General features: G+C 37.9%; 1 protein-coding gene across 1 annotated transcript in view; it reads right to left on the bottom strand.

Moving 5' to 3' along the window:
* Positions 1-2,927: 2,927 nt before the first annotated feature.
* Positions 2,928-13,253, bottom strand: part of PDE6C (phosphodiesterase 6C) — a 52,665-nt gene continuing 42,339 nt past the window's right edge. Inside the window, exons 16-22 of the mRNA XM_024253860.3 lie at positions 12,432-12,532; positions 9,323-9,430; positions 9,171-9,234; positions 6,219-6,293; positions 5,716-5,799; positions 5,180-5,330; positions 2,928-2,986 (exon numbers count right to left, since the gene is read on the bottom strand). Of these exons, the coding sequence (XP_024109628.3) occupies positions 2,928-2,986; positions 5,180-5,330; positions 5,716-5,799; positions 6,219-6,293; positions 9,171-9,234; positions 9,323-9,430; positions 12,432-12,532 (642 nt within the window). The remainder of the gene's footprint in view (positions 2,987-5,179; positions 5,331-5,715; positions 5,800-6,218; positions 6,294-9,170; positions 9,235-9,322; positions 9,431-12,431; positions 12,533-13,253) is intronic.

Below are 13,253 nucleotides of genomic sequence, written 5' to 3'. Positions count from 1 at the left end.
TTCTGAAAACTAGCAAAGAGCTGCTTTTATAAAGAGCAAATGGATAGATACAGGAGAAGATGCTTGACTTGATGAATAAGAGAAAGGACATATAGAAAATGAACTGAACATAAGCAAGTATTTTATTGAAGATATACTAAAGTAACATTTAAACACGGAATGATTGGCAGTAAACTGCAAAATAAGTAATTTGGTATCATTTTAAAATGGTTATTATCAGAGATTTTCCTTTTATTAAACAGTTGTTATTAATTAATTCCACAAATATTTATCAGGCTTCTATTATATGTGAGGCACTGAGCTGGGCATGGCTGTAAAGGAACCATCTAGGAAGTAATTATGCAATCATTTCTGAACCTGTTTCAGAAAAGTAAATCAGTATTGGGTTTATCAATGTTTAACATTGTTTGATAGTCCCCTCACTTCTTGAAGAAATTGTTTTTTTTTCACCTCACTACTTGTAGTGTGTAAAAATGAATCTATATTTCTGAGGAAAAAGTGTTTGAAATGTCCAGCAGCAAGACTGATATTAGTAGCAGAATATATGCAATTAAACATTCTTATGGTAAAAATATGTCCATTGTTTAGTGGTTGTCAGAAAATAAAATTCCTGCAAAATTAAAATTAGAAATTTAACTAGGAAGAATATCTAAAGACCCTTTAAAAATAGATCAGTGTATTTGGTATTTCAAGTAGGTTTATGACATCAGGCTCATTTATAAATTTATATAAAATCACAATACTTAATCCACTCATACACAGTGACAGATAATGGGAGTCATGTTTTTAAGGAGTCTTGAAAAGGCCTCTAATATGATGAGTTTAAAAAGTAATTCTCCTACACACCTATCTCAAACTTTGCTGTAGTGCAGTCAGTGGTGGTCAGCAGACCACTGGTCTGGGGGTGTTGAAGTTAGGCCTTCTTATACTTGCTCTTATGCAGAGTTCATGTATTTGGCAGACCTTCAGTGGTGGACATCTCTACCCTCAATACAATTTCTGGTGACTAAGGAGGGGAAGTTCTTTGAGCTGACTGATGTTTTGGGGTCCAAAATTACATGGGGCTAAAGGAATAATGTTTCTTACATGGTTTTTAAAATAATAGTGATTCTGGAAGTGGAGTTTCAAAATTATTTTAAGCAATGGAAATAAGGGAGCATGCATCACTTAGCTAAGTTGATTACTTTAATAAACAATACTCATTTGAGTGTACATATGACTTACTGTCATACCTTATTTATATCTGTTTGTTATAACATTTATTCACATAGTATTCATTCATATTACTGAGTGCCTACCTTGTGCCAGGCACTGCTCTAGGTGCCAAGATAGAGCTGTGAACAAAACAGACAAAATAGACAAAAATCTTTCCTCATAAATTTTACATTCTACTGTGAGAGAAACAGTCTGACAATTCTAAGTACCTAACTTATAAAAATAAAACAAATGGCGATTCATTTCTTGGCTGCTCAAAATTGAACATTATCTTACAAAATATATAGGTTCATTGATCGTCAATTCTTTAGAATATAGATAGCTTGTGACAAAAAAAATCCATGATAAAATATATGGCATAACTATATTATTATTCTATTTTCTAATTTTATCTATGATTATAGATAAGTAAAGGAAGAAATCTTAAATTTCTTGAATATCCAGACAGACATATACCATGCAGTCGAAGTAGTTGATTGTCCTTAGTTTCTCTTAACAATTTAATATTTAGAATGCCTGGTAGGTCTATTAATCATTTTTAGAAAGTCATCTTGGTTGAAGTTTTTCCACACTATTTTTGATAACAAGGTTCTTGCATAATCTAATCACATGCTTCTTAATGCATAATATTCATTAGCTGCTTTAACTTGCATTATGATTATCCAGTTAGTATTTTGTGCATTGATAATCTTTTTAATGAGAAGAATAGTTCTGAACTGTAAAAAATATTCTTAGTTACATCCAAAATAATTGATTTCAAACTTTGAAGGAGGAGTGTAGGTCAAAGGCATAGTTTTAATAAATTGCCAAAAAATAGTTTGGTCTTCATCATTGTATTATCAAGGGTAAAAGTAGAGGAAAGAGATAAGCATTTCAGATGGAATAACATTGAATAAAATGACATCATTATTTTCTATACCATGTTTACAACACTATACATTCTATATTGCGTTTACTCTTAAGACATGTTGAGAGATTTTAGTTCGGGGAGTGGCTTGAGGTATGAATCACAGTTACGAATGTTATGGGTGAATTGTGTCTCCCCCACCCTTCACCCATTTCATATATTTAAGTCCCAATCCCCAGTACCTCAGAATGTGACTGTATTTGGAGATAAGGCCATTAATGAGGTAATTAAGACTAAAATGAGGTCACATGGGTAGGCTCTAATCCAGTCCTACTGGAGTCCTTATAAGGAAAGGAGATTAGGACACACACACACAGAGGGAAGAAGACCATGTGAAGACACAGGGAGAAGATGGCCATCTGCAAACCAAGCTGAGAGGCCTCCCAAGAAACCAACCCTGCCAACTCCTTGATCTTGAACCAGCCCCCAAGACTTTGAGAAAATACATTTCTATTGGTTAAGCACCCAGTCTGTGGTACTTTGTTATAGCAGCCTTAGCAAATAAATACAATTAATGTTTTAAAAAAGAATTTGTGACTAGTTTCAGGATTGCATATTTTTTAATTTAAAATAAATTGGCACCAAAAATGTACCTATTTTTGTCATATTTTGCACTTTTGTTGAGCTTTATTTTGCCCCTGGGGTTTTTGGGCTAGCAATATATATTTTCTTCATAGTCACAGGGTAGTTTTTCTGAAGATCCTCTTATTCTGTTACTTGATGATTTGTTGAAGTTCTTTTGAATGTTTTCTGGTTTTCTTCAAAGGTAAAATGATATTTGAAGTTTAGACCAGTTAAGATTATATTACAACATTAAACATGTTTTGGACTTTTTGTCATCACCACCTCCTGAATCTTCAGCAGCTAGTAAAATCAAGGAAAGCAATATTATTAGGAGTTAGTGGATATATAGTGTTTTTATTCTAACACTCCCATGATAGTAGTGTCAACTTTATAGACTAATTAGTCATTTTAACCTAGCAAGTACTGTGGGTTTGACCATGTAAGAACTTGAATTAATATTCAGAGTTGGTCCATTCAAAAAATAAAATCTGGGTTTGGTGCAGTGGCTCCTGCCTGTAATCCCAGCACTTTGGGAGGCCGAGGCGGGTGGATCCCTTGAGATTAGGAGTGCAAGACCAGCCTGGTCAATATGGTGAAACCCTGTCTCTACTAAAAATATAAAAGTTAGCTGAGTGTGGTGGCATGTGCCTGTAATCCCAGCTACTCAGGAGGCTGAGGTGGGAGAATCACTTGAATCTGGGAGGCACAGGTTGCAATGAACTAAGATCATGCCATTGCACTCCAGCCTGGGTGACAGAGTGAGTGAGACTCCGTCTCAAAAAAGTAAATTAAATAAATAAAAAACAGAATCTGATCAATGGTTGGCCAGTTAACATCTTAGTTTCTCACTGAGACAATGCAGTCTGGAAATCTGAGCTTGATGCACAAAGCTCCATGCCTGGTGATAGAAAATAATGATCTTAGTCCACAAAGAATTCTCTATGTGGTAGCAAAAAAACTCAGAAGCAAATTTTTATGCAAATAAAGTATAGATCCATATCCAATTTCAGGAGTCACTTAAAGGACCTGATCATCTCTTCATAATAAAGTTGAGATAAAGGTTAAATCTAATGGTACTAAGAAATACCCTCACTTTTCACTTGCTCGGTAAAAATCACTTATCTTTTTGAAATGCAAATCATATCTTACCTTAAATCTTTCGAATGACCCATGAACATTTTTAGCCCAGCCTTCAAGGCAATACAGTATCTGGCAGCTACCTGCACTACCAGCTTCATATGTACTTTGCACTCTTTGCTCTCTAGACTCCAGCTATATCAGCTTAAAAATTTTTCAATTGCACCAAGCTTATTCCTACTCCAAGCCTTTGTACATATTTTCTTACTCTTCCTCCCCGATGCCTGCTTTCTGTGGTTAGCATAAGCATTCTTCTGGAAAGCCTTCTCCATGCCCCATGTGCACACTAGTGCTTTCTTCGAGATCATTAATTGTGCATTGGTTCACAGTGTTTAGTTCCCCCACCAAATGGTAAATTGTTCAAGATAAAGGATCCCATCTTTCTTCAGGGCCTGCTTAACACAGGGCTTTATACAGAGAAGACGTCTGATAAATACGTAAGTGAATGGATATCAAGGAGTCAAGAACTGCTTTTATTCTGTTGAAGGACATCCTTAACTTTGTTAAGAAGAATATTTTCTCCTATGAATTATTTAAAATTTCACTAAATGCAGTAATAGAGCCACCTAAAAGGAACATGTCAGGGCCTTTCCACATAGAGATGATTTCTTTGTTAAGCAATAACAATTGCTTACAAAACCTTTAGAGTGATAAACTTTCAAGACAGAAATTAGCATTCCACTTTCAAGATGATGTTTGGGCCATTTGATGAACTAATAGTTAATCCTAAGCATTTTAAGAATCCAAAAACAACATTAAACTTGACAAAGTGACTTTAGGAATAGAAATTTCATGCCAGAAAAAATGGCACAGGAATCTCATGCCAGAAAAACATCTCCCAATGTGGAGACATTTGGGAGACCAGCAATTTCAGCCTTACTCTACATGTGGGGCTTCCTTAAGCTGAAGATCTGTAAAACCACCTCATTACATGGAGAAGAATATTAAACTTAGCGAGGTTAAGCAAGCTGCCCAAAGTCTCACAGCTAATGTATAATGTTGGGACAAAAACTTTTTTCTCACCTAACTCTAATCCCCCAGATTCTGTGGTTTACATATTATCCCTAAGCACCCAGTGTTCTGCAGAGGAGCCACCTTCTAGAAGGATGAAGAAGCCTAGCTCCAACCTCTACTTCAACTGGACTGGTCAATTCGATCTGGAGTTATACATAAGGTGTTGTCTGTGGTGGGGCCAGGGGGACCTGAAAACCACTAATCGGCCTGTTAAAATGATCAGTCTGCACCAGTAAAGCAGGTTTTCTGTTTGTAGTGACTCTTTGTGCCTTTGTCACATACTATTAAGCTCAGCCTAGCTTCTGGCTGCATTACAGGGAGCAAAAACAGAGCCCATCTAACCTTTTTCGGCTCCTCCTTCTTGCTTTTTTGCCTCCTCTTCAATGACCTTCATCTTTGCATCATACTCATCAGCTAGTGATTTCCATTCTACTCTGTTATTCTGAAGACCACTCAGCATAGGTGTGATTTCTTTGTGAAACCGTGAGAACTCCTAAAAAGAATTTTAGGTCAGAAACTACATAAATCATACAGTTAATTTTCAGGATCTTTCATAGGCAGAGAATTAGCTGTAAGGAATTGTTACAGCACTCAGAGCTGCTGGGGTAAGTTTAACCCTGGGCCTATGAAGTTTGGGAAAGAGACACGTGCTGTCTTTCCTGCCTGCCTAAGGAAGTGTTCAATTCGCTCACATCTGAGTTCCCTCCTTTTATTCCAGCCCTGAATGAGATTAGGGTAAAACCTCAAACTGCTTTGGAGAAACAGTGACACCCCTGATGGCTTTGCATATGAGTGACTTTTAAATTTTGGTGACAGTTTGAAAGAAAAATTCTCATCCAAATGTTTATGTATTTAATCCAAATAATTTGCTTACTTACCTTATATACAAAAGTACAAACAAAATCAATAAATCCAACTTGAAGTTTAGGTAATTCATCTCTTTTGTTTCTGTCCATCATAGGCTAGAAAGAGAAATAAATCCTTTAAGACAGGTTTCTAAGATGTAGTGAACAAAACAGACTGATTTGTCCTGATAACTTTTTTTTTTTTTTTTGAGACAGAGTCTCACTCTGTCTCCAGGCTGGGTGCAGTGCCACGATCTTGGCTCGCTGCAGCCTTCGCCTTCTGAGTTCAAGTGATTCTCCTGTCTCAGCCTCCCGAGTAGCTGGGACTACAGGCATGCACCACCATGGCCAGCTAATTTTTGTACTTTTAGTAGAAACGGGGTTACACCATGTTGGTCAGGATAGTCTCGATCTCTTGACCTCATGATCTGCCCACCTCAGCCTCGCAAAGTGCTGGGATTACAGGCGTGAGCCACCGCACCTGGCCTGTCCTGATAACTTTTAATAAGTAATACATTTTTATGTCAAGGTCTTACAATGGGTTGTTGCTGCAACACTGTTCTCTCCAGATCTCCTTGTTCCCAAAATTCATTTGCAACCATAAGTGCTACCTGCAAATGAGAAAGGCTTGGTTCACTAAATCCACTTATGAATAGAGAACTTGCATTTTATTAGTACAAGTGACATTTAAGGACCGAGTTTACAGTCAATGCTTGAGGTGCCATCAAACCGTATGCTCTTAAGTTTTAAAAAGAGGTCATTTACAGATTATATTGAAATGTGAAAGGGGAGCTTTTTCTTCCTACTTCAGTGTTCTAGGCTTATTCTGGGAGTATCTATCTCCCATTTACTATTGCCACCACTTCTCACCAATGAAAAGGAGAAATAGGATTAAATATTATGCTTCAAGTTCTAACACTTCCCAAGTTGTTCTTTGTCCTATCTGTTAGCATCTAGCATATGTCTGTGAATTCACATGTGACATACACCCATTAGTATGTAGCTTTACCTAATTACAGTGTGAGGATATTCCAGCATGAATTTATATCACTAAAAAAAAATTAATCAAGTTCATTGAACACCTGCTAGCTGCCTTTACATTGGCATGAGCCAGGCTTGCCAAGAGGAATAAGGCGTGATCTTTTTCTTTAAAATGTTCACAGTCTAGTGAAGACAGTGATGTATACAATGTGGTAAGTGCTGTAACAATAATAATGTAAGTCCTATGGGTCAGGGAGAAGGGAGTAAAGATAAGTTTCAAGAAGGAAGGAGGTGGCATTTATGTTGTATTGTCAAGAACAAGAGTAGTTTTCCAGGAAAAGAGGAGGGGAAGAATATTTGCAGAGATAAAACGGAACGTACAAAGCTTCTGTGAGTGCAGGCTTAGAGTGTGAAGCAATGACATGGGAGAAGGTGATGGGAATTGATGCTGGGAGTGTGAGTTGAGGACAGGCAGTGACAGGCCATGTAAATTTTGCCGGGAAGCTTGAATTTGATTCTCTAGGCCAGTGCTTTTACTCTTGGAGCCTAGGGTTCCCCTGAAGTGCTCTAGGGCCCAAGAAGGTGGAGGCCAAGAGAGATGAAAGCTAAAGTAGCTTTACTTTTTTCTCTTCAATAAAGTGATCTTTGGGCAAGTTTTGTTGGGAGAAAATAGACTTTACTTCTTTGGGGAAAAAAGTTGGAAACCTCTGGCAATGGGGAGTATGAGCCTTTTAAGGAGTAGAATGCTGAGTTGAGCTCTGTGTAGAGACATCCTGGCAGCAAGTCAGAGGATGAGTTGTGGAGTTGATGTGAGCATCTATTAGGAGGCTGCCTCCATAGTTCTGATAAAAGTCAGAACTGAGATACTAGCAAGGCTGATATAAATGATTTTCAAATGAGGGAGATAAGCTCAAGCAAGACCCCAGGTTTCTATCTTGGGTGACCTCATTGATAAAGAACAGAGGAAGAAGAGCAGGCATGTCTAGGTGGAAGGAGAGGAAGTGTTTGGTTTTGGACTTGATGGTGACGGAGTTCAGGACACCCTGCCCCAAAATATTTTCAGGTGACGGAATTTGAGGAAACTAAAGCAGTAGGAAGATCAGTCTCACTTTCCCCCCACCTTCTCCCCTGAAGTAGGTCATAAAACCAGGTAAGGATTTTCTGACCTTCCCCTGAAGCAGATCATAAGACCTTCATTCAAGAGGTGCCCTCCCTATTCCTGGAGGAAAGGAGCCAGAGACACAAAGATGCCAAGAAGAATCTGAACAAATCGGCCTTGCTAAGCTGCCTCACGATTAGATCATACCCTCTTTGTTGAATTCTATTTCTCCATGACTATCTAATTCATCCAACCTAGCATAAAACATACAAGTTTAACTGTTTCTTAGGGTCTTTGTTTCCTCACGAAGGCTCCTGTATTACATGTAAAACAAATAAATGTGTATGCTTTTCTCTTGTTAATCTGTCTTTTGTTATAGGGGCCTCAGTCATGAAGCTAGGATGGGTGAGAAATAGATATTTTTTCTCCCCTACACTGAGTTCTAATTATTCTATCTTTTTAAAAAGATACAACCCACTTTTACAGTTAAACCCATTTAATTCTGGGCTCTCTTCTGCTTAGGGGTTTCCCTAGAAATTATTGGAGGATAAAGGAAGGTTTTTTCATCCATTAGTAAGAAAGCAAGTGGTAGACTAGTGCCTCCCCAAGGTGGGGGAAGAACTTCAGTGGAAGGCAGCCTTAGACATCATCTCACAGTCAGTGCCTTCTTATAATTCACAGCACATTGAAGAAGAGACTGTAGGAGCAAAAACACCCTTGACAGAGGAAAACACTAACGATGCATCCTGATCTTGTTCTGACTTACCTCATTGATATAGTTTGGCTATGTCCCCACACAAATCTCATTTGAATTGTAGTTCCCATAATTCCCAATTCATGGGAAGGACCCAGTGGGAGGTAATTGGATCATGTGGTCAAATCTTTCCCGTGCTGTTCTAGTGATATTAAGTAAGTCTCACAAGATCTGATGGTTTTATAAAGGGGAGTTCCCCTGCACACGTTCTCTCTTGCCTGCCACCACATAAGACATCCCTTTGCTCTTCCTTCATCTTCCACCATGATTGTGAGGCCTCCCCAGCCATGTGGAACTGTGAGTTCATTAAACCTCTTTCCTTTATAAATTACTCAGTCTCGGGTATGTCTTTATTAGCAGCAGCATGAGAACAGGCTAATACACTCCTCTGTTTAAAAACTCAGACATTTCTTGGATAATTTTATATAAATTGTTTACAGTGTTTCAATGTTAAAGAATTCTTTCAAGAAAGCATTTTCCTTCCAAAGTTCCTTCTATTTGCCTTATTCTAGGGCCTAATCAAATTGCCTAGTCTCACTAATATTTGTAATTTTTCAGAATTCTGAGGTTACCTAAGATCTTTAGGCGGACATTTACATGGGACCTAGGCAGTACCTGACAGTGTGACAGAAAAGAAAACTTAACTGGACTCACCTGACTTTGTACCTCCCAGGGCTTGGTGATAGCAGACAAGTCACATGCCGTCATCATCATTGCCCTTAAGAAGAAAACAAAAAATTTTAAAATAAAGTACGAAATAAGTTATTTTTACAAAAAACGAGAGAAATACAATTTTAACTACCTACATGATAATCTCTTTTTTGGTTGGATCAACAGTTACATATTTGATGGCTTCTTCTTCCGTTTGCATTTGTTCACAGGCATCAACAATTTTTTGAAACATGGTCCTCTTCCTAGAAAAGATACAGCTGTGAGCAACAATTTTAGCATATGAAAACAGAGAAAAAATATCTTAAATACATGCTTTTCAGATTTCATGTTCCCACTTTGCATTGCGATGTCCACATAGCAAAGTCTACAGGGCCAGAAGATACGAGAGCAGAGAATGGTGGTATAACCTTGGCTCAGAAAGGGTTTAAGGCAGAAAAAGCACAAACCATAAAGAGAGAGAGAGAGAAAGAAAAAAAAACAGGTAACTTGGAATACATTACAACAAAAAAATTACATATAAGTCCGGGTGCAGTGGCTCACGTCTATAATCCCAGCACTTTGGGAGACTAAGTTGGGAGGATTGCTTGAAGCCGGGACTTTTAAACCAGCCTGGGCAACAAAGCAAGACCCTGCCTCTTTAGAAATGAAAGTAAATAAAAAATTACATATGAGAAAAGAGACCATAACCTAAAAATAAAGGCCCCAAACTATGATAAGATATCACAACACATATAGCCAACAAAAAGTTGGAACCCAAAACACATGGATGTCCAGCTGGTCTCACTGCTAATCAAGAAACTACAAATTTGAACAATAAGATATTATCTCACACTCATTATATTAGCAAAATAAATTTTGAATTTGCTGAGTTCAAGAGTAGTTCAGATATGGTATTTTTCTTTTTCTTTCTTTCTTTTCTTTTTTGTTTTGAGACAGAGTCTTGCTCTACCACTCAGGCTGGAGTGGAATGGCTTGATCCTAGCTCACTGGAGCCTTGAACTCCTAGGCTTAAGGGATCCTCCCACTTCAGCCTACCAAGTAGCTGGGACTACAGGCATGCTCCACCATGCCTGGCTAACTTTTAAATTTTTTTGTAGGGACAGGGTCTTGCTATGTTGCCCAGGCTGGTCTCAAATTCCTGGCCTCAAGTGATCCTCCTGCCTTGGCCTCCCAAAGTGCTGAGATTACAGGCACGAGCCACCTCACTCAGCTGGAACTCTTGTACACTGTGGGTGGGAGTGCTAACTGGCACAACTTCTCAGGAGTGCAGTTTTGTAATGTAGCATGAAATTGAAGACATGCAAATCCTACAGCATTGTCACTTTTACATTTCTTAGAGAAACTCTCATATATATACAGGGACATACAAGGTAGCATTGTAGGCAATGATGAAAAATTAGAAACTATTGAAAAGTCTATGAATAGAAGACTGGGTAAATTAATTATGAATATTCAATAGTTGAATACTCTGTTCAGTTAAAATGGATGCATTGGAGCTCCATTTATTATCAATGATAAATCTTTGAAACACAATGTTGCATGAATAAAGCAAGTTGCAGAAAGGTATGTACAGACAGTATGATACCACTTATGGACAATTTGAAAACACAACAGGTCGGGTGAGGTGGTTCACACCTGTAATCCCAGCATTTTGGGAGGCCGAGATGGGTGGATCACGAGGTCAGGAGATAGAGACCATCCTGGCCAACATGGTGGAAACCCATCTCTGCTAAAATACAAAAAAAAAAAAAAAAATTAGCCAGGCGTGGTGATGCATGCCTGTAGTCCTAGCTACTCGGGAGGCTGAGGCAGAAGAATCACTTGAACCCAGGAGGCAGAGATTACAGTGAGCCAAGATTGCGCCACTGCACTCCAGCCTGGTGACAGAGTGAGACTCCGTCTCAAAAAAACCAAGAAACCAAACAAAAAAAACAACACACAACAATACCATATAAAAACATGGATGGAAATGATGAATACACATCAACGTCAGATGGTCATATCTTTGTGGAAGAAGGGAAGGTTGATTTTTCATAGTGGAGTAGGGGTGGAATACCTCAATTGCATCACTAGTTTTTTTCTCCTTATAAAGCAAAATCTGAGGTAAATATGGCAAAATTTCACATTTGTTAAATCTGGGCTATGGATATTTGGATATCTATTTTATTATTCTTAGTATTTGTCTTCACGTTGAACTATTTAATAATTAAATATTCAGGCCCAGTGCAATGGCTCACACCTGTAATCCCAGCACTTTGGGAGGGCGAGGTGGGCAGATCACTTGAGGTCGGGAGTTCAAGACCAGCCTGGCCAACATGGTGAAACCCATCTCTACTAAAAATATAAAAATTAGCCAGACGTGGTGGTGGGAGCCTGAAGTCCCAGCTACTCAGGAGGCTGAGGCAGGAGAATCGCTTGAACCTGGGAGGCCGAGATTGCAGTGACCCGAGGTTGTGCCACTGCATTCCAGCCCAGGTGACAGAGTGAGACCTGTATAATAATATATATAATAATAATAATAATAAATAATAAATAAATATTTAATGAAGAAGGATCAGAAAGGCATAATTTGACAATGCCCAAGCCACTGAACATTTCAATCCTATAACTAGTTCATCTTGTTCTAACCCATTTTCATCAAGCAACTTTATAGTTCACTTATGAGAAAATGTGGAGATAACTGGGAGTATCTGGTCTCCTTGGCAATATTACTGTTGTAAATAGGCTGGCTCTCTGTTATATATGACTCAGTTTTGTAAGTTTGGTTAATGTGTGTCAATGCCACCAAAATTGTTCAGCTCCCAGACTTTGACAGAATTAAATTTCTGAGCCTGAAACATTAAAATACCAGATTCTGGACCATAGGGAATTCACCTGGACAAAAAGCCACCTTGAGAGGTCTCTTGGCTTCACTCTTTTGGCAAGGCACAAACTTGGCTGCATATTCTGCAATTCAAACTCCTTTGGATAGCAACCTACTTAATATCATGAGCTTATGTTTTTAAAATATGTTCCCAGATGTCTAGTAAATTTACTGGCAGGCATCTGTCTTGAAGATACTCGGTAATCCAAAAGGAGAGCAAATTGTGTGTGTGTGTATGTGTGTGTATGTGTGTGTGTGTGTCTGTGTGTGTGTGTATGTGTGTGAATAAATGCCTTTTAACATTAATGCAACAGATAATTTATGGAAGGTAAAACCACACAGAGTATAGGGCATTCCACTGCGCAGAGTTATGTACTTACTTGAAATATAAAGCCAGGTCAGTTGCTATTATCGCGACCTCGAACAAATGAATAACTGTTTCAAACTGCCGCTTATTTAGGTTCTGGAAGATGTTTAAACTCTGTAAGATGAAAATTCACAATAAAATGCTATCAATAATTTGCCTCTGATTGAACAAATGAAACCATGCTTAACAAGAAGAAAATCTAAAAGTCTTTCAACACTTTTTTGTTTGGTTGTTTTTTTGTTTTCCTTCCTTTTTTTTTTTTTTTTTTTTGGCTTGCTTTTAGTTTTTATCTCATGGACTAAGTAAACCCCTTTACTATACTTTAAGTAAGATAATTTAATTTAAACTATAAAAATAGATACTGTTAGCCAATATTCATGTAATCAGTGTTTAACTTTTTGGAGTAAATAAATGTTTTCTTCCAGGACCATTAAAATAAATAACAATAGATTAAAAATGTGCTTGTATTAATTGAGGAGCTTTAATAAAGAATTTCTGGGAGAAGTCCAACTGTCAGACATGTTACTTTATCTACCAGGTAATTTTAGAGTGATCATAGAAACCACTGGTCTTTCAGAAATTGCAAATTACACTCATACTCATGTATATGTAGGAAAAAATAATGAAATCCTTCCACATTATCCTTAAAATGTTTTCATGCAATTCTATTTTACCAAGACTTAACTAGACCTTTCTTCAAAGAGTTTCTCATTACATCTCTTCACATAAGGGTCAGCTTCATTTCTTAGCATTCTAGAAAATGAGAATATAGGCCGAGCATGGTGGCTCACGCTTGTAATCCCAGCACTTTGGGAGGCTGAGGTGGGTAGATGGC

Source organism: Pongo abelii, chromosome 8 (assembly GCF_028885655.2).
Source record: "Pongo abelii isolate AG06213 chromosome 8, NHGRI_mPonAbe1-v2.0_pri, whole genome shotgun sequence".
Taxonomy (NCBI): domain Eukaryota; kingdom Metazoa; phylum Chordata; class Mammalia; order Primates; family Hominidae; genus Pongo; species Pongo abelii.
The sequence above is the reverse complement of the archived record's forward strand: the minus strand, read 5'-3'. Positions and strand labels throughout refer to the sequence as shown.